Source organism: Vanessa tameamea, chromosome 22, assembly GCF_037043105.1.
Source record: "Vanessa tameamea isolate UH-Manoa-2023 chromosome 22, ilVanTame1 primary haplotype, whole genome shotgun sequence".
In the NCBI taxonomy this organism is placed as follows: Eukaryota; Metazoa; Arthropoda; class Insecta; order Lepidoptera; family Nymphalidae; genus Vanessa; species Vanessa tameamea.
Window position 1 is genome coordinate 2917146 of NC_087330.1, and position 23466 is coordinate 2940611.

The 23466-nt window shown below is 31.6% G+C and overlaps 4 protein-coding genes across 5 annotated transcripts in view; 2 read left to right on the forward strand and 2 right to left on the reverse strand.

Annotated features, from left to right (window-relative positions):
- The window catches only part of LOC113404557 (histone deacetylase 11), a 104980-nt gene extending 92416 nt beyond the window's left edge, over positions 1-12564 (forward strand). Inside the window, exons 1-8 of one of the 2 annotated variants that reach the window (XM_026645479.2) lie at positions 7363-7491; positions 7566-7689; positions 7844-7954; positions 8871-8962; positions 9796-10000; positions 10515-10681; positions 11742-11850; positions 12273-12564. In XM_026645479.2, coding sequence (XP_026501264.1) covers positions 7484-7491; positions 7566-7689; positions 7844-7954; positions 8871-8962; positions 9796-10000; positions 10515-10681; positions 11742-11850; positions 12273-12467 — 1011 coding nt within the window. In that variant the 5' untranslated portion in view covers positions 7363-7483 and the 3' untranslated portion in view covers positions 12468-12564. Of the gene's footprint in view, positions 1-7362; positions 7492-7565; positions 7690-7843; positions 7955-8870; positions 8963-9795; positions 10001-10514; positions 10682-11741; positions 11851-12272 lie in introns of those variants that run through there. The other variant, XM_064218451.1, reaches the window with a different exon arrangement.
- Lsn (larsen) lies at positions 1894-3541 on the forward strand. The gene is made up of 4 exons (XM_026645480.2): positions 1894-2289; positions 2515-2716; positions 2852-2998; positions 3400-3541. Exons 1-4 carry the CDS (start codon positions 2022-2024, stop codon positions 3533-3535), a joined length of 753 nt encoding a protein of 250 aa, XP_026501265.2. The 5' UTR covers positions 1894-2021; the 3' UTR covers positions 3536-3541.
- Positions 3687-6988, reverse strand: LOC113404561 (centrosomal protein of 135 kDa-like). The gene is made up of 11 exons (XM_026645481.2): positions 6929-6988; positions 6674-6850; positions 6395-6502; positions 5941-6270; positions 5788-5866; positions 5539-5722; positions 5334-5457; positions 4920-5068; positions 4736-4834; positions 4567-4641; positions 3687-3891 (listed from the first exon to the last, which is right to left on the reverse strand). The coding sequence occupies exons 1-11, from the start codon at positions 6986-6988 to the stop codon at positions 3750-3752; spliced, it is 1527 nt and encodes a 508-aa protein (XP_026501266.2). The 3' UTR covers positions 3687-3749.
- Positions 12565-15098: 2534 nt separating the features above from the next.
- LOC113404556 (RIB43A-like with coiled-coils protein 2) lies at positions 15099-23363 on the reverse strand. The gene is made up of 9 exons (XM_026645478.2): positions 23151-23363; positions 20267-20407; positions 19294-19454; positions 18578-18713; positions 17728-17832; positions 17131-17270; positions 16497-16584; positions 15991-16097; positions 15099-15602 (listed from the first exon to the last, which is right to left on the reverse strand). The coding sequence occupies exons 1-9, from the start codon at positions 23271-23273 to the stop codon at positions 15461-15463; spliced, it is 1143 nt and encodes a 380-aa protein (XP_026501263.1). The 5' UTR covers positions 23274-23363; the 3' UTR covers positions 15099-15460.
- Positions 23364-23466: the final 103 nt, after the last annotated feature.

Sequence of the window (23466 nt, forward strand, 5' to 3'; positions counted from 1 at the left end):
ATACATATATGAATAATGTGATATTCTTTAAATATGCGATCTCTAAAATATATTAGCACACATATAAGAGTATTAACTATTAAACATGGTATTAGTGTTCCACGAAACTATTCAAGACGAGTGTGTTTCGTGGCCAAGTGCATATCTTATAAACCTACATACATACATATATACATCTATACATATAATAATACTGGTTATTTTAATATTACAAACAGACATCTGTTTGTAATATTAAAATATATTAATTGCATATGTACCAAAAACACATTTTTTTATAATTTTATTGTCTGTCTGCTTGTTCCGGCTAATCTCTGGAACCGCTGGACCGATTTTGACGCGGCTTTCACAGGCAGATATCTGATGTAATTAGGAGTAACTTAGGCTACTTTTCTTTTAGAATTATATATAAAATAATAATAAAGTCACGCTGCAATGTCCATATGCTGTCCAGTACCGCGCGCAGCTCTCGCTCATGCCACCACTCCGCCGTCACGTCGGGTGCCTCCCACCAATGACTTAATATCACAAAAGCTACCTAATACAGAATTAATAAGTTATAATAAAATCTGCGACCTGAACAATTAAATAACTTTTTGTTAAATTCAAACGCGCACGAAGTAGCGGGCCCAGCTAGTAATAAATAAAATTGAATGTTGATTTATAGATAGCGATTGATCGATATAGTATTTATTGTTTTAAATTAATAGACTTTGACATCGTTCGTACGACTACAAAAATAGGCATATATTACCTATATGGGCCAGGATAGTTGGTACCAATTTTGATTTACAAACTAAGACATAAGTCGTTGTATTATATTAATTCATTCATTCATTAATTCATGAAGGATAAGAATGTTTTTGTTTCGGTATATCTCAATTTTCACTTTCGTGGCCAAAGTGTATAAAAATGTCAAATGTTAATCCATTTTAAAATAAAAAAGTTATTGTATAATCCACAGTAATCAAATTTTAATTTACATGTATGTTATGCTTAACGACGGATTTTAAGTTTATTAAAGCTTATTAAAAATATTTTTACACCCTCAAAGGAAACACGGCACGCTTTAGGGGTTATTTTGGACTTCTAACTGAGCACTACTTTTAGGCGTACTTAGTTAAATTTTTTTGAAATAGGTAATTTGAAATAACCCAATCCCTAAATAGGGCAACCTCTCGGACCTAGCTATCAACTCCACGTTCTGCAAGAAAATAGAGCCCATTGTTAACTGCTAGTTTCTAGGCATCTAAAGGAAAACCTGAAAAGCTGATTGCTACTGCCGGAACAGTTTCTGTCGGTATCGGTCAGCTGGTAAAAAGTAAACCAGAAGTTTACCTGACTCAGAAATGGAGTAGTTTGATTTTGATTTATCTAACTAGTTTAGAGCTATATTATTGGCTGTGTCTAAATCTAATTGTCTTTGATTAGATCTTCCTTCCTTTATACAACTGGATCACTTCCATGCTCTGAATTAAAATTCATTAATTCCATACGGCTGCATATTTTCTCCTACTCTGCTCTTACTGCATAAGCGCAAATTCGGCCCCAGATCGGTCGAAATAAATCAAACTTATAAAATATCCCCTTTTTCATTGATAAGCACTTATTTTCTAATAAAGCATTGGAAAATCTTTTCTCCTAATCACAAAGCAATATAAATATAATTATATTATAACGTTCTGAAATCGATTATTTTTTATGAAATCTGATACAACAAAATATGTAGTTGATAAATATATCAAATAATTTTATTACATAGACGACTATTCCTAAGCGTTTAGTACTTCAGTAATTAAATAATTGTTTTTGTGTAAAAATAATGGTACAATATGGTAGATCTTAAATTTTGTAGATTGGTATCACTATTTATCAATCGTCAGTCATCACTTACACCGTCAGTCATCTGACAAAACTTCAAATTTCAAAACATATTATTGTCAAATCCTTATACATGATAATATTCTATTTATTTTAAACAATAAGAATTTAGATCAGTGTATAATTTTAAACCATATAAAATGCGTCGTCGCGCGGGTGTGGGTGCTATTCAAAAACAGAGACTGGAACAAGAAAAGTACAGAGAAAAGGGCTCTGAAATCCAAGAGAATCAATTTCAACAAATGTCAAAACAATTAGAGGTTTTTAGGGAAAATCTCGAGGAATTCGCTACTAAACATAAGAGTGAAATAAAAAAGAATGCTCAGTTTAGAAGACAGTTCCAAGAAATGTGCGCTGCGATTGGAGTTGATCCTTTGGCTTCGGGAAAAGGATTTTGGTCAGTTTTAGGTTGGTTGGTTTTTATGTTCATACTTATTGAAATGATGAATTATTGGGTAATAACTATTTTATATTTTTTTAAGAAAGGTGGGTAAAAAGTTAACAAATGTATTCTATACTAAAAATTTTATGTACAAGAGTAAGCTTCTCCATATTTTTTTTTTGTGGATAATTCAAACCAAGTGCCTGTGACAGAAAAAACAAAATAAAATACTTAGCACTTTCTTATTCTAGGTATCGGAGATTTCTACTATGAGTTGGGGGTGCAAATTGTAGAAGTGTGCTTAGCTACAAATTACAAAAATGGTGGTCTCATAATATTAGAAGAATTGAGGACTCGGCTTATAGCAGCTAGAGGAAAAGCAAAAAAGCATCAGGACATTACCAATGAGGATTTATTGGCTGCTGTTAAGAAACTTAGAATATTTGGAAATGGGTAACTAAGGCTTTTTACTTAACAACAAATAATTAAATAGCATTTTGGAAAGATAATATTGAGAGATCTATAAATGTTTTTTAGTATTGATAAAAAGTCTGTATTACATTAAGGTAGATTTATATTTCATTTTAGGTTTACAGTAGTGCCAATTGGTAAAGGGAAATGGCTGGTCCAGTCAGTACCAGGAGAGTTGAACTTAGATCAGACACTAGTACTCCAAAAGGCTAGCACATTAGGCACTGCCTGGGTATCTACAAGCATTCTTACTGGTGATCTAGGGTAAGTTTAAGAACATAAAAAAAACTATCCTAAATCAATGTTAGCTTTATAAACCTTAAATCTTACAACAATTTATATTATAGTTTTTACACTTTTGGGATAAACAACTTTGTCAGTAATAGGTATTTTACATTAGCCAAGATAACTACAGTTACTACAAACAAAACAGTAGTCTCCAAAGTTGGTGGGAATATGGTGGCAATGTAAGGACGGTGAATATTTTTTAAAGTGATTATGTCTATGGGCAGAGGTGACCACTTACCATCCCATTTAAATATAAAAAACAAATTTACATAAATAAGAATTCACTTTGCATTTCATTAATTTAAATTAAATAATTATACTGCTATTTATGTATATGAATATATAAATAATTAATGAATGTCACTACATTTTTTTAGGTGGAATGAGACAAGAGCCCAAAATGCACTCAACCATATGGTCAAAGAAGGTCTCGCTTGGATAGACACTCAAGATGCAAAAGAAACTCTTTACTGGTTCCCCAGCATGTTTGCTGAATGTGTGTCTGCTTCGTGAGGTGATTGATAAAGACTCTAATGGAATTTAATTCAGTATCTCACTTAATACTAACACTAACTGTAAATATCATATTATTATTATATTTCTTAATTAATGGGGATATTATATGTATATTATATGAGGATATAATACAATAAAATAATTGTAAAAAATTAAAAACTTAATCATTTAATAAACTAATATTGCACTGTTATGGAAATGTGTTTCTAAGTCATAAACTGCTGCTACTCTCGTGATTTAATGAGTGTATGTGAGGTAAATTTAATTGGATCCTTAATTCTTTATTTTCTTTGTCTAAAGCATCTAGTTTTGTTTTTAATTTGTCAGTCATATCCAAATATGAATCCTTCCATCTGCAAATATAAACATTGTCCTATACATATTTAATTTGGTATTATAATCTATATTAATATATTAAAGGGATAATATAACATTTTGTTATCAAACAAGAATGATATATATTTCTTATTGGTTTTTAAATGTTAACAAAATAATATTCAGTGCTTAGTATTGGGTGTAGAGCTACCAGTTGCCAGACATATTATCATGTCTATACAGGTATTCACTGTTTGGTCTAGCTTTAGGTCAGCTTTTTTTGTGATTTTCTATTATGTTTCATCCATTTAAAAAAAATATATATTATTTGCATGTTAATTATACAGGATTATTGGTAATTCGACGTATTACCCTTAGGAGTTGATAGGGGTGATTATTTGCGATAATTTTAACCCCCATAGGCATTGTGCAAAAGTGAATTTTTGAGTTATCGCAATTTTTAGCTTTTTTAAAAATAAGTCAAAAATGGACCTTCAAAAAAAAGTAACAATTTAAATCTAATCTTTTCTTCTGATTTATAAAAACGATCAAACATTGGTATCCAAATTTAAAAATGGCAACCTGGCAACCTTCAATATTTCTCACAATTTAATTATTTCTTACAATGACAATGTCTATAGCCCAGATATCATCATATAACCTTTGCAATTTGCTTTTATGTTATATTGAAGGTCTTTGTTTTAGTAACTTACTTTTTATTGAGCTCCATTTGATTTTTTAAATGTTTGTTCAGTTCCATCAATTCATTTTCTTTTGTTGTAACCATTCTGCAAATTAATTATAATAATTGTTTTTTTTTTTGTTTTTTTAAGTTTCATTTAATGATATAAAGTATAAAATAGACAGATAAATGATAAATACTTTTGATTTGATTCAGCTCTTAAAGACAGCATAGATTGCAGTTTATAGATCATTTCATGTGTTTCTTCCAAAGATTTTTGAAGGTGTTCCACTTTTAATCTGAAATAAATAGGTCGTAAAATATATGGTTAATCTTAGAATAAAATAATAAAGAAAAAATCGGTAATAAAGTTATAACAACTACTTTAGTTCATCAATCTGTGTCTTCATTAGATTCTCTTCCCAGTCGCGTCTTTTCGTTTCTCTAGTGTTTATGTCTTGAATTCGCTTTATGTCCATAGCTAAGGATTGTTTCTCACAAACAAGCTGTATGTTGCGACGCTCTGAAGCCACCTTAGGAAAATTTAACATACTGTATAAGATACTTTGTCTTGAGAGATAATTGCATTATGTAAGACTTTTGATATATTTGATCATAAAAAAAACACTACTATAAATTATTTTCTTATCTTGGTAAATGATATAAAAAGTAAATCATGCGATTAATTTGGCTATAATTTAATTAATAAATTATAATTCAATAATATACAACTTAGGGTAAAAATAATGTAATTCTGACTACAATTCTAAAAGTAGGAATAAAAAAAAAGAAACATACCAATTCTTGGAACATAGCTTCCAGTCTTTGTTCAGCAAGAGCCAACTTTGGATCAACTGAACTCAAATTATTTTGCTGAAGTTTTAAATGATTCTGATTTGTAGCTTGCAATATTCTATTATCTCTGTTTGGAAAAATTTAATATGTATTAACTATTAATTAAGTAGATAGAATTATGAAGATAAATCTGCAAGTAAATTTATACCTTAAGGTTTTATTTAATAAAAGACCTTTTTCTACAATTTCAGCATCCAGGTTTCTAATATGTTCAAGCATATCAGAAACTTTTTCATTGTATTTCTCCTTAATTTCATCTAATTCTTTTCTATATTTTGTTTCAGTATCACGTTGAACATTCAATAGTGTTTGTTTCAATGAATTCAACTCCCCTAAAATAAAATACAATTTTAATATTTATTTAATTACAAAAACCTAAATGAATTTAAATAGAAACCTGTTATGACTCCAATCTTTTTGTAAGCTTCATTCTTTTGTACTGAAACCAAATCGTAGAGTTGTAATGCTTCTGCAACCTACACAAGTTATAAAGAAATAGTTAAGAAAAGTTAATTACTAGTGTTAATTTTAGTATTTAAATTCTTTTTACCTTGGATTTTGCTTCCGATTCTTTCTTAATATGATCTACACATTGTTTTTGACATAAGAGTAGTTGAGATTTTATATCCGCATGACTTTTGATTTCTGCAGACAGATTTATTTTATGATCTTCTAGCGATTTTTTAATTTCTGTTAATTCTTCTTCCAATTCTTTGCCTCTTTCTTTGTAAGATGCAATTTCATTTTCTTTGTTTTTTAATTCAGTTTGAAGTGAATTACATTCAGAATGCATTTTCTTATATTTAGATTCTAATTCAACATAATCTGCTAGAGCTGTGTTAAGTTTTAGGTCTAAATCTCTGTTATCACCATTAGTGTTCTGGAAAGTAATAAATATAACTTTTAACAATAAACACAACAGTCAATCAAAAATAGCTTTATATTGTAATTGCTTAAATATATAAGAGTATTTGAAGAGTATTTTTAATATAAGAGTTTGTAACTTGACTTGCTCTTCTGTTGTCATAATTTTGATATGTCTTCAGTTCTACATCTAGTGCCTCAACAGTTTTCTGTGATGTTTGCCACAGAACATTTAATGAATCTCTTTCCTGAAAAAGAGAATTAATGATTGATGCTGAGTAATTTTTGTATTAAAATAAACTATAGTACTAGTTCTAAGTAATCAAGGGCGGGTTTGGAGTATATTTTGAATATAAAATTATAGTTTGAACTAATAACTGTTTGTAAAATGTTTAGTGAGAAGAATGGTAATTGTCAACCTTGGTTAGCAAACACACTTGTTTCTTTAATTCTTCCAGCTCCTTGGTTTGATCGCTGTCATGGGCCTGCTGAGCAAACTGCAATTTCTCTTTTAACAGACTTCCAACTTGCTGAGACAACTTCTGGTTATCAGCAATTAATGTTCTAATCTCTTGCTCAACTATAGTCTGATTTTGCTGTAAATAATTTATAATTAAATGGTTTTTAAATTACAAATACATATTTTAATATATATTATTTTTCTAAATAATTACCCTATAAAATTGAACTTCATTTTCCAAAGCATCCAAATTAGTACTATCTGGTTCATTCATGTTTTTAAATTGTTTATTGAGACTTGTGATTACGAATGAATGGCTAATTAATGGATTATAAATGTGTGAATAAAGCTGAGGTACAATAAAATTTCACTTCAAATACGAACTAAATTAAAGTTTCAACAATTTTTTCACGTGGTTGGTTTTGTTTACATTTCGCGCGCTCATGTGTCACTTTCGTTGCTTAGCAACCAAGTTATAGGCATTTCTATAGCTGCTTTTTAGTGTATGTACTTTGAGATTTAAAATAATAGGTAAATTAGCTACTTAAAACAGAAAATGCCATTTCTAATTCAAATATAACGTTTTTTACGTAACGTAATTTTTAAGCATAACATATTTTTCAACGAAAATATCATTACATTTAACGTCAACGTCATAAAATGACCTTGAATCAAATATTTTCTTATCGTTATCGCGCATATTGCGTTATTTTCGGAAAATGTAAATAGTAAATTGTTATACAGTGTATCTCATCACGACCTCATCACTATGACCAGGTAAATGCGTTGTTCTTACTAATTAGGATGATAGATAGATTTTATAACAAAACAATCGGTAATTTATGTTTTAGTCTATATATTGATATAAGAGATGATCAGTGGCCGCTTGTATACGATGAAAAATATAATGTATCTTTTTGTGGATTTGAGAAGTTACATGTGTTTGATGCTAAGAAATGGCGAAATATAATCCAGGTATGAAATGTAAAAAACTACAGTCCTTTACCCTTTTTTTCACATATGTATATAATATTTTTTGAATGTTTTGGTTTGTTTAAAAATTATCATTAATTTAATGTACTGACTGTCAAACAATTTGTAATAGATATTCACATGTTATACATTTCAGTATCTATTAGAAGCTAACTTCATCACTCAAGAATGTCTGGTAAAACCGCTCGAAGCTAAAGAAAATGATCTACTTGTTGTCCATACAAAGAAATACCTAAAATCTCTTAAAGTAAGATTTATAATGCTTTATAGTATAATCTAATCTTAAAATAATTATCTAAAATATATATATTAACTATATAATATTTGCTCATAGTACCTATGAACATATTTCTTTGTCACAATTTTTATCATACATTGTGAGGCAACCCTCATATTTCTGAAGATTTTTTTGTCATAATTTTTTCAGACTAGGCTCATAAAAGTTATTAGATTTTGAGAAAGATTAACTTTTTAAATCTTTGATTATAAAACAAAAAAGCATTTGAAGCTTGCTAACATACTAAAGAAACGAAAGCAAATCAAAGGTGAATCTATTGTCCTGATAGTGTGTAACAACATATTATTTTATACATACTTCAAAAGTGCAAATAAGCAATAGCTTATAATTTATTCTAGTCTAATAAGTTAACAATTAGTACATACACTACTGGGAATTTGCATTTGTCTTTGTTTCGTAATCTGAAACTAGAACTAATGCTTATTTAAAAAAAAACATTAGTGAGAAAGCATAATTTTTTTTTTCACATAAAAAATAAATCACAATGACTCAAAATGAGATTTAAAGCAGTATGTTGATATTAATCTTTTAAAATAAAATATGTGGCTTTTGGTTGTTTAGATTTGTTTATGTAATTATTTAAGGTATTAAAGTAGTAAATATTGGTGAAATATATATATATATATAGAATTATAAAATATTATAAATTCTTGTATCTTCAAAGTTATGTAGATTTATTGACACCGAATAAGTAATGAAAAATCTTCAACGAAGTGTTTGAAAGAATATAATAAAGTCATAGCATTTTTCATTTACTAATAAAATGTAAATAAGATAAGAGAAGTAAGAATATGAAATTCAATTGATTATATAAGAAAAATCATTGCAGAAGTATATTTAAAAAAAGCATTTATATTAATTATAGTGGAGCGGAAAAGTGGCAATGATAGCAGAGGTTCCTGTAGTGGCTTGTCTCCCGAATATTCTTGTTCAAAGAGCTTATTTGAAGCCTATGAGGTGAGTTTAAATATAATATTAACAAGATATTATATTACATAGTAAGTAATACATTTTTCTAGCTATCTGTGCCAAAGGCTTATATATAAAATTATAAAGGTACTTTTCTTTTACATTAATACTCGATATATATACATTATGTATATTATTAATTTTGATAAGAATTAACACTAGTCTATTTACCCTTGTTTGTCTTTCTTTCGCGTTATGGTGTAGTAAGCACATGAAATTATTTTTCTGTTCAAATTAAAATATATGTTTGCAGTGTCAGTGTAGACTACATTTTTATCTAATTAACAATAATAATTCTAAATAAGGAGTCAGTGGCGGACTAAGCTGAATCTGGCCCCCCTATTCATCCATGGAATCCTGGGGAAATACCCGCTACAAAGATGGGGATCCCCCCAGAGTATCGGACGAGTTCAGCGAAGTTAAAAGGATATTAGTACCGCGTAAAATGTCTAGATGGCTGTTGAGTGTAGTGTTTTGATCTTGATGAAATTATGTAGGTACTAAGCACATTTTTAAAGCCTTGTTTAGAATTTGATTAGAGAAACGCGGATGGATTTGGGGGCCGAAACACATTAATAAAATAGAAGAATGTATATCCATTATATTAACGTGAACTAATTTCGGTCTTGTCGGATAATTAAATTGGTTTGATTTGTTGATTGAACCTACGTTTGCTTCACTCACTTGTCTACTATAATATATACTGTGCTGGTTGCTAGTCTCCCTTGGGAACAGCCGTGGCCGAATTCGGTTAGAAAAAAATTAACTGAGTAAAATTTAAAGCGCAATTATATTATGATAGTCAAAAACTTATATCACAGATTACAAACTGGTGGTTCAGTGTTAGCCGGTAAGTTAGCACTCGAGCGAGGCTGGGCGATAAACGTGGGCGGCGGCTTCCACCACTGCAGCGCGGGTCGGGGCGGGGGGTTCTGCGCATACGCCGATATCACGCTCCTTATAAAGAATCTAGTCGTACATAGGAATGTGCAGAACGCCATGATTGTGGATTTGGATGCTCATCAAGTATGTTCATTTATATTGAAAAAGATTTTTTAACTTTGTGACGTAACTTAATTATATTTTTGGATACATAAAACTAGAAATATTTTTAATTGAATTTAGCTGTCTTCGATTTTTTTTTAAATTAATAGACATAGCCTTGAAAAGCTACGTCATAGCTGCTCTGCCAACAAAGCGCGTTATAACTGCCAAACATCGTCGTAACAAAACTATTATTTCACCAATTTAATAGCAAAGTAATTAACTTTATAAAGATATAATGATATGTATTCATTGCAATTAAAATTAAGCAAATGTTTCAACAGTTAAGGGGTAGCTTATTATCGCTAAGAAAAAAGACTGACGTTCTTTGGTTCTCTAACTATTCTCAGATTTGAGTAATTTATAACCGAACCAGTGAAAGATTTTCGACAGTCAATAAACAATTGTAATTATCTTATCTAGATTGATATCAGATTTTGCCTTTGACAATGTTTTCGGGAAGTAAGTCAGTCATGTTACTAGTAATATTTTCAAGGGCAATGGCTACCAGCGTGATTTCCTCGGAGTTCCTGAAGTATACATCATGGATATGTACAATAGACACATCTATCCCAAGGACGAAGAAGCCAAGAGAGCTATCAGACGGAAGATTGAATTGGGGAACAAGGTTGAAGATTTGGAGTACATGTTGAAGTTAAGAAAGTGAGTTAATAATTATTTTGTTATTCCGTATTCTACTTAGGATGAAAGAAATCACAGCAGAATGTTTGGGTGTTCTACAATTGTTTAAAGCATTTCATTGTGTGGCACATTAAACGCTTTTATGGAAGCTTAGATAATATCGTCAGTTGTGTCATTAAGTCAGCTCTTGACCTCGCTTTATACCTAAATCAAATAACCCAATAAGTATTCATAAATAGAACTAAGTTGTCTTGGCAGTGGCATAGCTGGGCGGATAGATGGATAAAAAATATTCGGGCCCTTGCGCGCTTTTCACTTACATATATTCTTCATGGTGCCGAGATGGCCCAGTGGTTAGAACGCGTGCATCTTAACCGATGATAGCGGGTTCAAACCCAGGCAAGCACCACTGAATTTTCATGGTGAAGGAAAACATCGTGAGGAAACTTGCATGTGTCTAATTTACATGTGAATTTCACCAACCCGCATTAGAGCAGCGTGGTGGAATATGCTCCAAACCTTCTTCTCAAAGCGGGACGAGGCCTTAGCCCAGCAGTGGGAAATTTACAGGCTGTTTATTTTATGTTATATAATGCTTCTTCATATCCTATTAGTTACTTTTAAAATATTAACGAATAAATTCAAAAATATCACATACCAACAACTAGTTATGCCTAATTAACATTTAGTTCCTTAGGGCCCCCTCACCTAAAGGGGCCTTGTTCACTGTACTGCTTTGTCCTGTAGCTAGCTACGCTACTACATCTTGTATTGTTCATATAACTGAGCGTTCCTCAAGGAACAATTTGGGTTCTTTTTTATTTTCGATGCATATAAATGATCTTCCTTATCGTTATGATGTTTTATTGTTTACTGATACACATTGCTGAAGAGGAAGAAAAACAACTAATTATGACAATGTAAATCACTGCTAGTGAATTGACTTGCAATAAATAATTTAGTTTTAAACCCCCTAAAAAATACAAGGTTCGATGATTTTATCCTCGAATCTTTGTATTCGTTTAAAAACTATCTTAGTGTTCCATCATTTGTTTTTTTTTTTATGAAATACTCTTTTTAGGAATTTAAAGGCTGCCCTCAAAGAGTTTAAGCCAGACATATTGGTTTACAACGCTGGCACAGACGTGTTAGATTCAGATCCCCTCGGACATATGCGGATCAGTGAAGTCGTGAGTATTTATAAACAAATCTTTATATAAATAAATAAATAAATATAATATATAATGAGCCGAGATGGCCCAGTGGTTAGAACGCGTGCATCTTAACCGATGATTTCGGGTTCAAACCCAGGCAGGCACCACTGAGTTTTCATGTGCTTAATTTGTGTTTATAATTCATCTCGTGCTCGGCGGTGAAGGAAAACATCGTGAGGAAACCTGCATGTGTCTAATTTCAACGAAATTCTGCCACATGTGTATTCCACCAACCCGCATTGGAGCGGTGGTGGAATATGCTCCATACCTTCTCCTCAACGGGAGAGGAGGCCTTAGCCCAGCAGTGGGAAATTTACAGGCTGATTATGTTTATTTTTTTATATAATTATCGCTAATATATAATATATTTTCCATTTCTTTCTGATCTTAATTCACAGGGTATCATAAAACGCGATGAATTCGTCTTCGAGATATGTAAAGAGAAGGAAATCCCAGTCGTGATGCTCACCAGCGGAGGCTATTTGAGGAAGACCGCGAGAATAATAGCAGATTCCATCATGAACCTCAAGAACAAAGGGTTAATTGGATGCGAGCCTAAGAACAAGGTTACAGATAAACCGGACAGGTTTTGAACGGTTTGAATTTGGTTTCATTAATTTTATATAAAAATGAATCTTATAACAATAAGCCAAGATCGTTTTTTCATTGTGAATTAATAGATCTTTAAAATGTGCCACAAATGCGATTTCCAAATTTAAATTTTACAATTTTATTTTAATTAATACAAAATTAAATCTTAATATGTTAGACACAAAGTCGTCTTACAATATTTTTTTTTTTTTGGAATCGGTAGAATTTGTACGTTATTTTATTAAAAAATGTTTTTTTCAACAGTATTTTTTTAAAAATTTATAAGTGATATTTGGTTGTGTTATATTTTGATATATTATTTATTTTTACAATTTTAAAGTAATTCAAAAAATATATTTAGAAGATTTCGGATTACATTATAAAGTAGACTAAGAGCCGAAAGACGCCATGTTGTTCGAGTTTTCCGTTAAAATTTTCGCAAATATTTTATATATTATAATTATAATATATAATTAATTTTATCATTTACTACTAATGAATATGTCTTTTACGAGCTGATATCGGCGACATTATATCAAATACAGTTTTATAGAGACGCTGACAATATTGCTTTCTATTGGCAAGTATTTTTATTCAATTTATTTTGCTTGCGTTGCAAATTAATTGAATTTTATGTATAAACCGTGTAAATGTAAATAACACACGGTTAAAAGAAAGTAATATATCTTTCTAGTACTGTTATTTAATAATGAATTGCCTAAAATCAAGTTTTTAGTTGTCTTTATTATTTTATATCATTGCTCGTGTTTAATTGGATTAAATATGGCTTCTAAAATATTACAATTAGGAATGTTAAGCTTACCGCGGTTAGTTAGTGGAACTCGGGAAACAAATTCTGACAACATAAATTTAAATGAACAGAATTATTTACGATGATTTCGATACAATACTTATGTAAATATAAGTTGTGCGTGGCTAACACATCGGAGGATCGAAGGTCATTTGTCAGCGTCTTAATCCGCTTTACTGGCTCTTGGTCTACAGCTCCAGAAGAACTGTAGTTATTTATAGAAAAAAATCTCCTAAAATTGTGATAGAAAAAAACAATAGCTGTTCATCCACAAAGTGGGATTTTTCTAATAGAAAATATATTTTTCTTTATTTTATGGGTATATTGTATGTATAGATGTTGGCTCTTAGCCTATAACGTCCATTCTTTAAATTGTCTATACCTATTGGTAAAAGAGAAGCTTTTCTGAATAAGAAAAATGTTTCATACAAAGTTCAAACATATATCGTCAATATGAAGTGATAAATAAGTAAGAAATATCATAGATAAGTAATTGTATATTCATGTTCAATCCTAAGCATATTTACTTGTAATACAATCGTAAACGATTGTATAGTTTTGTCTTAAATTTTAAGAGTGTACATCCTCCTCAAATCGTAATTAAAAAAAGGTTTGCTTAAAATTAAGTAAATGGTTAAAAATATTGGAACGTAATTAACGGTTGACAGTAAGGACGGAATTGAAATTGCAGACAGTGCGGTGTAACGTCTAAGAACAAAAATATAATACGAAAAAGTAATTAATTTAATGGATATAGCCGTAAGAACGCGCAGAGTTTATTTAGAGCCTAAATTGTTTAAGTATTGCGTATAGATCAATTCACTTACGAAGGCATATGGATAAGTAACCCTTGTGTGCGATGTCTTAGTGTGCGTGTGCGTAATGGCAGCAAAAAAATACAAAAGTAGATTATATGTTACGTTTATTTTATTAAAAAATAATTAATTTGTTGCGCCTTCTTGCGTGGATATATTGAGATAAACCTATAAATGTTGTTTAGACGGGTGATAAGTTAAACAATGGAGTTTACTTCAAATGTAAAATCCTTGATGACTCTGAAAAAAACAAGGTTTAACTAAATATTCGTTAAACAACTTTTATATAAGACCGTTAAAGTATAATTTAGTTATGAACGAAAATTTGTTTGTCAATCGACTTACGACATTAGTCTTCGTGAAATTAGTCATTTTGATCTCCATTAATGTGCCAAACATTTCAATAGCTGCTGTAATATTTAGTATTTTTATATAAAACCAAAATTGTATTTAAATCATAAATATATTTTTATTCTATGACATTAGATGTGCATGGTATTGTAATATTGTGCTGCGGAATTTAATTCCATAAATAAAAACTATTTATTATTCTCCAAACTCTTGTTTTATTACAATCGACCAAATATTCTTCAATCTAATAAAATCACAAAGAATTTGATGGAATCAATTATGTAATCTAATTTATAATATCGAAGCAAAAAGGCCCTTATTTGCATAACAGTGCTCTAAAATGCCACAATATCTTTACTGTGAAATTGTATATAAATATCAGTTAAAAGAGTTGCCATGTTGCCTTAATATTTGTTATAATCTATGGTCCGATACGAGTCGCATAACCTTTCGTAACGCGAATATTAATGGTACTATACTAAAAACATTCTACTGCTACAAAGTTTCGATTTAATTATGGAGTAGGTCAAACTTCCTTCGAAAATGTCCTCCGATGAAATATTTGTTAAACGGTTTGTATTCATTGCCAGAAAAGATCTACTATAGCATCTATGCGTTCAATATAATTATAATTAATGATTAATTAACCAACAATACAGAATAATTCGAAAATTGCTACTTTTGAAAGCGGATGTCTATCTTTCTCGCTCTAATAATACGGGTTCCTTCATATTCCCCAGCTCCAGCTGCACCATTTAAGTTTCATGTATTTTTATACACACAAATATGCTTTTCCTCACCTTTACACTCCATAGTTTCAATCGCAATAACGCGTAAAACTTGAACGAAAACAAATGTACATGTTACAATCTAACGACCGTTTCATCTGACAGGATGATAATTAAAATGACCTTGAATTGAAACAAATATCCAAAAATGTCATAAAAATCATTGCAAATCAATTTATCGTCCCAGAGGTTTTCGAACCGATTACAACTTGTAAGATCTACAAACGAATTTATCTAGTAGTTGTATTAAATTGAGAGTAGTAGTCGTCGGTTGGCGTGTTGTTGTAGACGACTTGTTTAAAATATTTCTCCGTCTCCTTTTGCTGAAGCGCGAGTAATTGATTTTCTTCCATCAGCTGGCGTGCAATTTCTCTGCAAAGGAATCTTAAGGTTATAACGAAAAACGTAGTAACGTATTCCTGCCCGAATTCTAGAAGCGGTAGCTAATATTAAATATCAATTAAAGTTTAGGAGATACTCGTAATATATCGCTTACTAGTAAACGATTACTCCAACATTATTCGTAGCCAAATGGTATTAAGATAACTGACGGGTGGTAAGGTAAACACAAAGAAGCGTGGTGCTTTAGACTCATCCAGCTGACCGGACGCAATGCCGAGCAGATCCAAGTTAGTGACAATACATATTTATATTTCTTATTGTTTGATGGGACACGACCAGAGGCACCTTATCTCGTTCTCTATTAGAAATTATACCTCGATTCCTTTTCGTTCCAAAACTTTACATAACAATATATTACCTCCTCTTCCTTTGGTCCTCAATATCTTGCCTGGCGACCTCTCGTTGTATGGACTTAGCTAAAGCTTGCCACTCTGCTTCCATTTTTTCTTCTGCCTCACGCTTTGCCTACATTAAATAAATTTGCCGTTACATATGTAAACAATGGAGAAACTTACTTCGTGTCATACATTCTCATTTTCTTAAGATCTTATAGACAAATTTTTCTTCTTCTTTATCAAAATAACGTATACGTGTCAAGCGTCTGTTTGTAAATACGTCAAAATATAAAATCGAATAGAATAGAATAAAATCTAAGATAGGCATTATATAAAGATATTGAAATATAATTGTTGCTTTACGTCCAATGACCAAATTGACAATCTTTTTAGTACGTTCGTAAACCTTATATGTCAGTGGGCTCTGTCAACTAAATAGGCAATTTGGGTAGCTAAACGATTTGATATTTATGTCTACATGTATGTAGCCAATGATAAGCAAGCATTAAATAGAGATAGAAAATCATACTTTTGCCGCAGCCATCTGTTCCTTCTGTGCCGCGTAAAACTTCTTCAACTCTTCCTGGTTCATCCCTTTGTACATAAAACCAATAGCTCTGAAAAAAAAAAACAATTCTTTAGAGCCTAGAGAGATCTACTATATTATGATCACTTAAATATTATCTTGACTGTAACGGACAAAAATTAGCACAATAAAAAAAAATGGGGAATATAACATAATTGTCTATGGAACTCGTCTACATTTGGGTGTATTTCAGTATCATAATTATACTGAAACTAGAGTTCAGAGAAGCAAAAAATTTTAAGATGCTACAAAAAGACTCCATTCTTATTCTTTTGAGATTTGGAAATGTATCTAACTACTTAAGCTTTCCTAGGATACAATTACAAGTCTCCGAATTTCATTCAATTTATAAATTATAAGCAGATTTTCTCACGATGTTTGTCTTAACCCCTGATTAATATAATACTAGAAAAAAAACTGATGCCTGCCTATATTTGAACCTGAGTTTCGTGTAATACATATGTGACCTCTATGGCAAAAATAAAACGTAATTAAATTGCTAAAGTTTCAGTAGCAACATCGACGAAAACATATTACTTTTATAAATCACATTTGTTGTAATGATACAACTTTATACCTATTGTTCCCCAAAGCACTCTTAGCTACGTCCGGGTTTTCAGTGAGCATGTCTGAAGTGAGATTGTTGTACATTTCCGCGGCATTGTCAGCTTCTTCCTGTTCTTTCATTATTTGCTCTAATTGTTTCTTCTCGGCTGCCTTCAAATCGTAAAATAGTAAGTATCACCTCTTTACAAACCAAAACTACGAGTAAAGAAGGCGTTATTTATTATAGTTGTGAATATGTATTTGTTTAATCTTTCTTTTAAACTGTTATAGCATATTCGATCGTCGTTATTTTACATAGAATACTTTATGTTAAGTGAATACGCCGATCGATATCTTCAAGTACCTAATTTATTCTTGATAATAATTAACGTATATAATAATATCAATCAGCTTGGGAATTAATTAAATAAACTATTAAAAAAATAAAGAATATTCAGAGATAACTTCTTATCATTGGGTGGGTAACGAGTTTAGTTTCCTAACAAGATGCATAATCAAAAATAAACTTGATCACAATGTAGTTATTCTTTAAGATAACATACAGTAGAAATAAAAAAAGTTAAAAAGTTTTTAGGCTAAGAAAATAAATTATATTTCGTCTATTTACCAAAGCTTCGTTGTAGCGCAAGTTCGCCTGACCTAGACGATAACGACACTCTCGCTCCAGTTTGTCGAGATCACCTGCGCGTGCATCTCTAGCCTTAATTGCCATCTGAAGCAAAATTTGATAATTTTTATATTCAATTATTTACAAAAAACAAAGGATATTTTTAAATGTTGCTAAAATATTTATATCGTATACATAACTTTACTATTGGATTACGGGACTGTTAACACTGCCTTCTTCCAAAATCCGAGCTTTTACTAAGAATTTCTGAACAATGACTTTTATTGGACCGAACTGGGGTTTGAACTCAGGAGCTTAGAACCCTTAGAAGCTAGCCACTAGACCAACGAGGCAGTATCTGTATTATGTCTGAAGATGTGAATTGAGCTTAGTTAGGTAAGCTACCTGCCAGGTTTACTTATACAGTTACACCCGCAGGTAAACTTGAGTTTAGTAGATATACACCTAGCGGTAAGTCTGTACACATTCTCAGTTGAAACCATGAACCCGCCAGCGATGATCGATATCGTGCTGTAGCGCTAGGAATATTAAACGAAGATGACCGTGGAAGGTGATAACCTCTTGCATTGACCAGACTGATGCGTGTGCAGGCGAGTGCCACACACGTTTAGTTTTTTTTTCACTATTAATCTGTACAGCCATGGACAAAAAAAAATAAAATTCATATTGTTTCGGGTCGCTTTTCAGGTGGGAAACCTGCGCAGTTGTGAAACATACATTCTTTGGTTCAATTGTACAGTCATACTGGTAGGGAAACTTTTCTGGAAGCCCTAGCTTTAGGGTAGCGTGTGGCCTTAGCGTGTATGGCTTTAAAATTAAATGACCACACCATATATGCTGCTTCCGCTTTCTTGCGTTCCTCTTCAGCAGCTTTCCGCTCCTGAACTTGTTGTTCCAGCCACGCATTCTTCTGAGCTGCCATTATCTTTTTACGTTCTTCATATTCGAGATCTTCACCTTCAAATCTGTTCGTCAATCATACGATTACACAAAGCAAGAATGTCATCAATTTATTTTTCTAAGATAAGATTAAACTAATACTTAGTTTCCGTTGCAAAAGTTATAAAAACATTTTTGTGTAACAATATGATTAAATACGTCATATTTTGTTTAACTTCTTGAATACTTGCCTCTAAGAAAATAATATAATAATATACCAGCACGTAGCACTTATGTACATACGCTTAATCTATGTAGTATATTATCAGGGTAGCGCGACATTGTCTTTCGGCGACCCTCGAGTCTTAGACAATAATTTTCGTTATGTAACAAACTACTTGTTATAAATATTATCTTCGTTCGTTATAAATATGTATTATGTACCAGACATACGCGACATCGAACTTTTGCAAAAGCAAAGGAAAGCAAGCATTATTAGCGTAAGTACTGTTAAGAATATATCAAATTAGTAAAAAATAGTAAAATGTTTGATTAGTTCTATGTCTCACAGTACACGGCAAAAGGCTATGTATACGAGTAGTAACCAAGAAGTGAAAAACAGTTAAGTAAGACTTGTAAACTCAATAGTTATAATAATACACTTACTTTTGTGCGCTGGATAAACCCACTGGTTCGCCATCGGACTTTCTCGGCGGTAGTTGCATTTTTAACGCATCAGGATTATTGAGGTCGAACTCGCGCCGATCTTCCTTGCGTTGGTACTTCTGACGGAATTCGTCTATTTCTACGCCTATACGACGTCGTTCCTAAATATATAAAAACAAAGCTTTTGGCACAAAATTCAACTACTCAAAACAGTTTATTAAGCTATAGATCGATGGAAATAAAAACCGAAAACCGATAAAATATATATAGGTTATATAAACAGATAAAAGTTTGAATACTTAAGTTTTGCTATATAAGTCTTTTGTTACAAGGACGTTATGAACGCGTGATTTGAACAGCGGTTTTTCCTTTTTGAAATGGGAAAACTTTAGAAATTTTGTAAGTAAGGAAATAGAGATTGTTCGCAAAAAAATAAATGCATTAAAGTAACAACAAAAAGATAAGGTATCATGTCTGATATTGTTTCGTGGTGTTGGATCAACGTGTTACTTTTGTACAATGATGTGTATTCATCATCTGATATTCATCAAGTGGCTCGTTAAACATTTTTTTTTTAATTTAAGACCTTTTTTTATTATAGCAGTAGGCGGGCGAGCAAATGCCATAGAAAAAGGCGCTGTAAGATATATTAAACATTCCTTACATCGCCAATGTGCGAACAACTGTGGGAACTAAGATGTTATGTCCCTTGTGCCTGCAGTTAGACTGGCTCACTCGCCCTACAAATCGGATCACAACAATACTGGGTACTGTTGTTTTGCGGATTACCCAGAATGGCTAGAACAAAGCCCCACCAAATACATTCGTATAAAGTGAAAATATTTTATTGTCACATAATTTTATCCCACAATATATAATAGGATTTCTCGAGGCATCAGTGTTCGTCTACATCTGAACCACTGAGTTAGATACAATTCAATTATACACTCTACAAATCACAATGTTCCGATACTTCTCTCTCCCTGGCTTCGAGGACAACGGCGAGATTACTGTCCTTGATCATCTGCTGAGCGAAAGCCAAGTTCTTCCGTTCTAGTTCACCTCGTTCAGCGCGCTTTTCTTCCACCTGACGCTCCAGGAATGGTAGATCAACCTGGAGACTTAATTTGTTAATAACTATCAGATAAGGATAAAAAATGGTGCGTGTACTTATGTACGCGCTTTAAAAGTTTTCTTCGTAGTACGAGTTTGGTAGTTGATTATAAAATAATATACTTAGATATCTTATCAGTCTTTAGAGTGTGAACGTACGTTTGATATTTAAATATGAAGAGACAGCAAAGTAAATTGCAAGGCGGGGTTGAGTAAAAAAAATTGAGCATCATTTTGAATAAGGTAGGGTTATAATATATACTATGAATCAAAAATATTTTACTTTAAAAATCGATATATTCCTTAAATTTGTCAAATTTGATCCTTATTAACGACACTGTCGAATGGTTTATTAATACAGGTTGTGTTTTATTTTTTGAAAATCAAAGTGATCAATACTGAAAATTGCTTTTTAAAATTGCAATAATGCAGTTTTAGTTTACATTAAAATCGGGTGTTTTCTTTGGATATAGACATTTTTGAGATCATCTAATTTCTGATTTAATTTCATCTACTAGATATACCCAGTTTGAGTAGATTTCTTTTTGTAATATTATTATAAGGGTAAAAGTTTAGAGTTGCACTTAAGGAGTTGAGAAACTATAATCCTGTTTCATTGAATCCAATGTTCCATTAAAGCTACACCGGGTATCAAACGGGGAGGACAACTAAGTTAGTTGCTGCTACGAGGATTTCTATTCCTGTACGAAAATATTTAAAAAATTTGGTACATAATTATTTCTCTATTTAATTTGAAATACCAAATGAAGAAAAATAATAACATTATTTTAATTTAATGTAGGTTTTATATGTTTTTATTTCAATAATTGCTTGTAATTTTTTTATATTTAAAATCATTTAATATTTGATATAAAAGTAATCGCTAACTGAGATATCAAAGTTCGCATTTTAAGGGACCGATGAGTGAAGCCTTAGATTCCTTATTGAAAACTTTAAATATCAGACATATTTTCGGAAAAGAATAAACTCGTAACGTGGGGATGTTAGGTACTTGGCTTGATTCACAAGCCTTTGGCTCAAATTATTTATTTTCTTTAGGGCTATATAGGTACATCTCATTATTCTTGCTAACCTTAAAAGCATCATTTGAGTGGAGATAGCAGCTATTCCACAAGACATGACACGTCGGATTGTGGCTTCCAACCACATACATACATAATATATACAATTGTATATTTATGCCAGGGCCGAACCGTGAGTTAATTAAGACTTGAATTAAATAAATTGAATGGGTTTTATTCATTGCAGGATTCGCAGGGTTGTAAACCATACAATCAGTTTAATTTAATAAATAAAATGAAGGATTATTTCGCATCATCGTCTATATTTGACTTTGACTTGACTTGACTTGGCTTGGGGGCCCCTTGAATCCACGGGGCCCTGGGCTGAAGGCCAAAAAGCCATACGATAGATCCGGCCCTGATTTAATCCTTACATTATTATTGTCGACGAATCTTGTGCTCATTTTTTCCCTTCTGACTTTATATTCTATGTACGTACGTACTATGTACTTGTGAACTGTTTCTCTTATGTGTTATTTACATTTATTATTTTTTGTGTGCATTATAAATATTTATTCATTATTACAAAATGTGTGTACGCGTTCTTTATGTTTGGAATATATCATATTAGTAAATTTGTCTCTACCTAAATATGGTTGGTTGCCTTTGATTAGATTAGAGGAGGCTATGTTAGACTTTAGAGTAGTGTCAACGCCAGGGGAGTCTGTAGTAATTATTAGTATATAGTGTTAACAGTAATCAAACAAGAGGAACTTAACAGTGATAATTGTACAACTGAGGTACTGACGATATCTTTGATTGATTCGACAACATATAACTTCGCGCCCCACTAGTGTTCTCAGAAATCGTTTTGCATTACATTCGAAACTGTGATTACATGCTTTGTACTAATATTTGGAGACAAAACAGTTTATTGTTCTGCTTCTGTTTTATACGTCCTTCAAATATGGGAGAGTTTTTGGTTCATCTTGTTTAGATTTTATGGACAGCGAATAGATGCGATGTGTCTGTCTGTTACTCTTTTGTAGCCAAACCATTAAAACGCTTTTGATGAAATTTTGTATGAAGTAAGTTTGAACTCCAAGGAAGGATACATAGGCTAGGTTTTTATACAAAACACCTGGCGCCTATACCCATCTAGACGTACGCACCGAATATAGACAAAGGATAGATCGCTATAGGACGTTATAGTCATTAAAGCTATTATTTACAGTTATAATTTCCCATCATTCGTGTTAACAACCAACCTATAGTCGAGTAGGGTAGTTAGATAAGCTCCACTTACTGATTTAGGAGACAAAAGCCATCCCTCAGGGAAGGCCTTGGCCCCGACGATACGTATCAAGTTGTTAATATTTAATTTAAAAATGTTTAAAAATAGTTGGATGTACTTTTGATAATTTTTTAACCACAAGGTTCTTAAATATTTGTAATAAATAATCAAATATGTATCATCGCATACTCCATTGCTCCCTATTACCTATATTTGGGGCTGGTGCACTGCGTTGTATCGGGATTTAATAACCCACCTAATAGTTCATTAAATAACAAACTAAAAAAAAATTAACTTAATTCCTACGACACCAATGGGATAATCGATTTGGGAAGCTCTATCCTAAATTGCATCAAGGACACGGTACTACTTAAATATAAAATAATATTTTACATGGCAATGCTAGAGCGTTGTTTTTTTATACATACACCAATTTTCCTATTTCTTGCATTGAAAATCCGAGACCTTCTTTCCAATTCACACTGTCGTCTTCTTTCTCTGTTTTGAGCTTCCTTGCGATCTTGCGCATTAGCTATTTGTAACTTCAACATTTTCAAAAATAATATAAAAAACTTCAAACCAATTGATACATAAGTTGGTAGAGAATATAAAATATATATCTAATGGTACAATCTCGCTCAACGTGCAACGATCTAACGTGTCTTGTTGCTATAGAAACTATACTTGTATTTCCAGCCAATGATATCTTTATAAAATTGTTTCAGTAGGTATTTAGTAATTATA

What these genes read in the sequence shown, in the direction of transcription:
- LOC113404561 (XM_026645481.2), bottom strand. Translation starts at nt 6,988, where the DNA reads ATGAATGAACCAGATAGTACTAATTTGGATGCTTTGGAAAATGAAGTT. An exon ending in AAGTGTGTTTGCTAACCAAG is followed by an intron (nt 6,503 to 6,673) that starts GTTGACAATTAC and finishes TCTCTTTTTCAG; the next exon opens with GAAAGAGATTCATTAAATGT. An exon ending in AGAGCTGAATCAAATCAAAA is followed by an intron (nt 4,642 to 4,735) that starts GTATTTATCATT and finishes ATTAATTTGCAG; the next exon opens with AATGGTTACAACAAAAGAAA.
- LOC113404556 (XM_026645478.2), bottom strand. Translation starts at nt 23,273, where the DNA reads ATGTTGAAGTTACAAATAGCTAATGCGCAAGATCGCAAGGAAGCTCAA. An exon ending in AACAGATGGCTGCGGCAAAA is followed by an intron (nt 16,098 to 16,496) that starts GTATGATTTTCT and finishes TATTTAATGTAG; the next exon opens with GCAAAGCGTGAGGCAGAAGA. An exon ending in GAGGACCAAAGGAAGAGGAG is followed by an intron (nt 15,603 to 15,990) that starts GTAATATATTGT and finishes ATTCCTTTGCAG; the next exon opens with AGAAATTGCACGCCAGCTGA.
- Lsn (XM_026645480.2), top strand. Translation starts at nt 2,022, where the DNA reads ATGCGTCGTCGCGCGGGTGTGGGTGCTATTCAAAAACAGAGACTGGAA. An exon ending in CTTAGAATATTTGGAAATGG is followed by an intron (nt 2,717 to 2,851) that starts GTAACTAAGGCT and finishes ATTTCATTTTAG; the next exon opens with GTTTACAGTAGTGCCAATTG. An exon ending in ATTCTTACTGGTGATCTAGG is followed by an intron (nt 2,999 to 3,399) that starts GTAAGTTTAAGA and finishes ACATTTTTTTAG; the next exon opens with GTGGAATGAGACAAGAGCCC.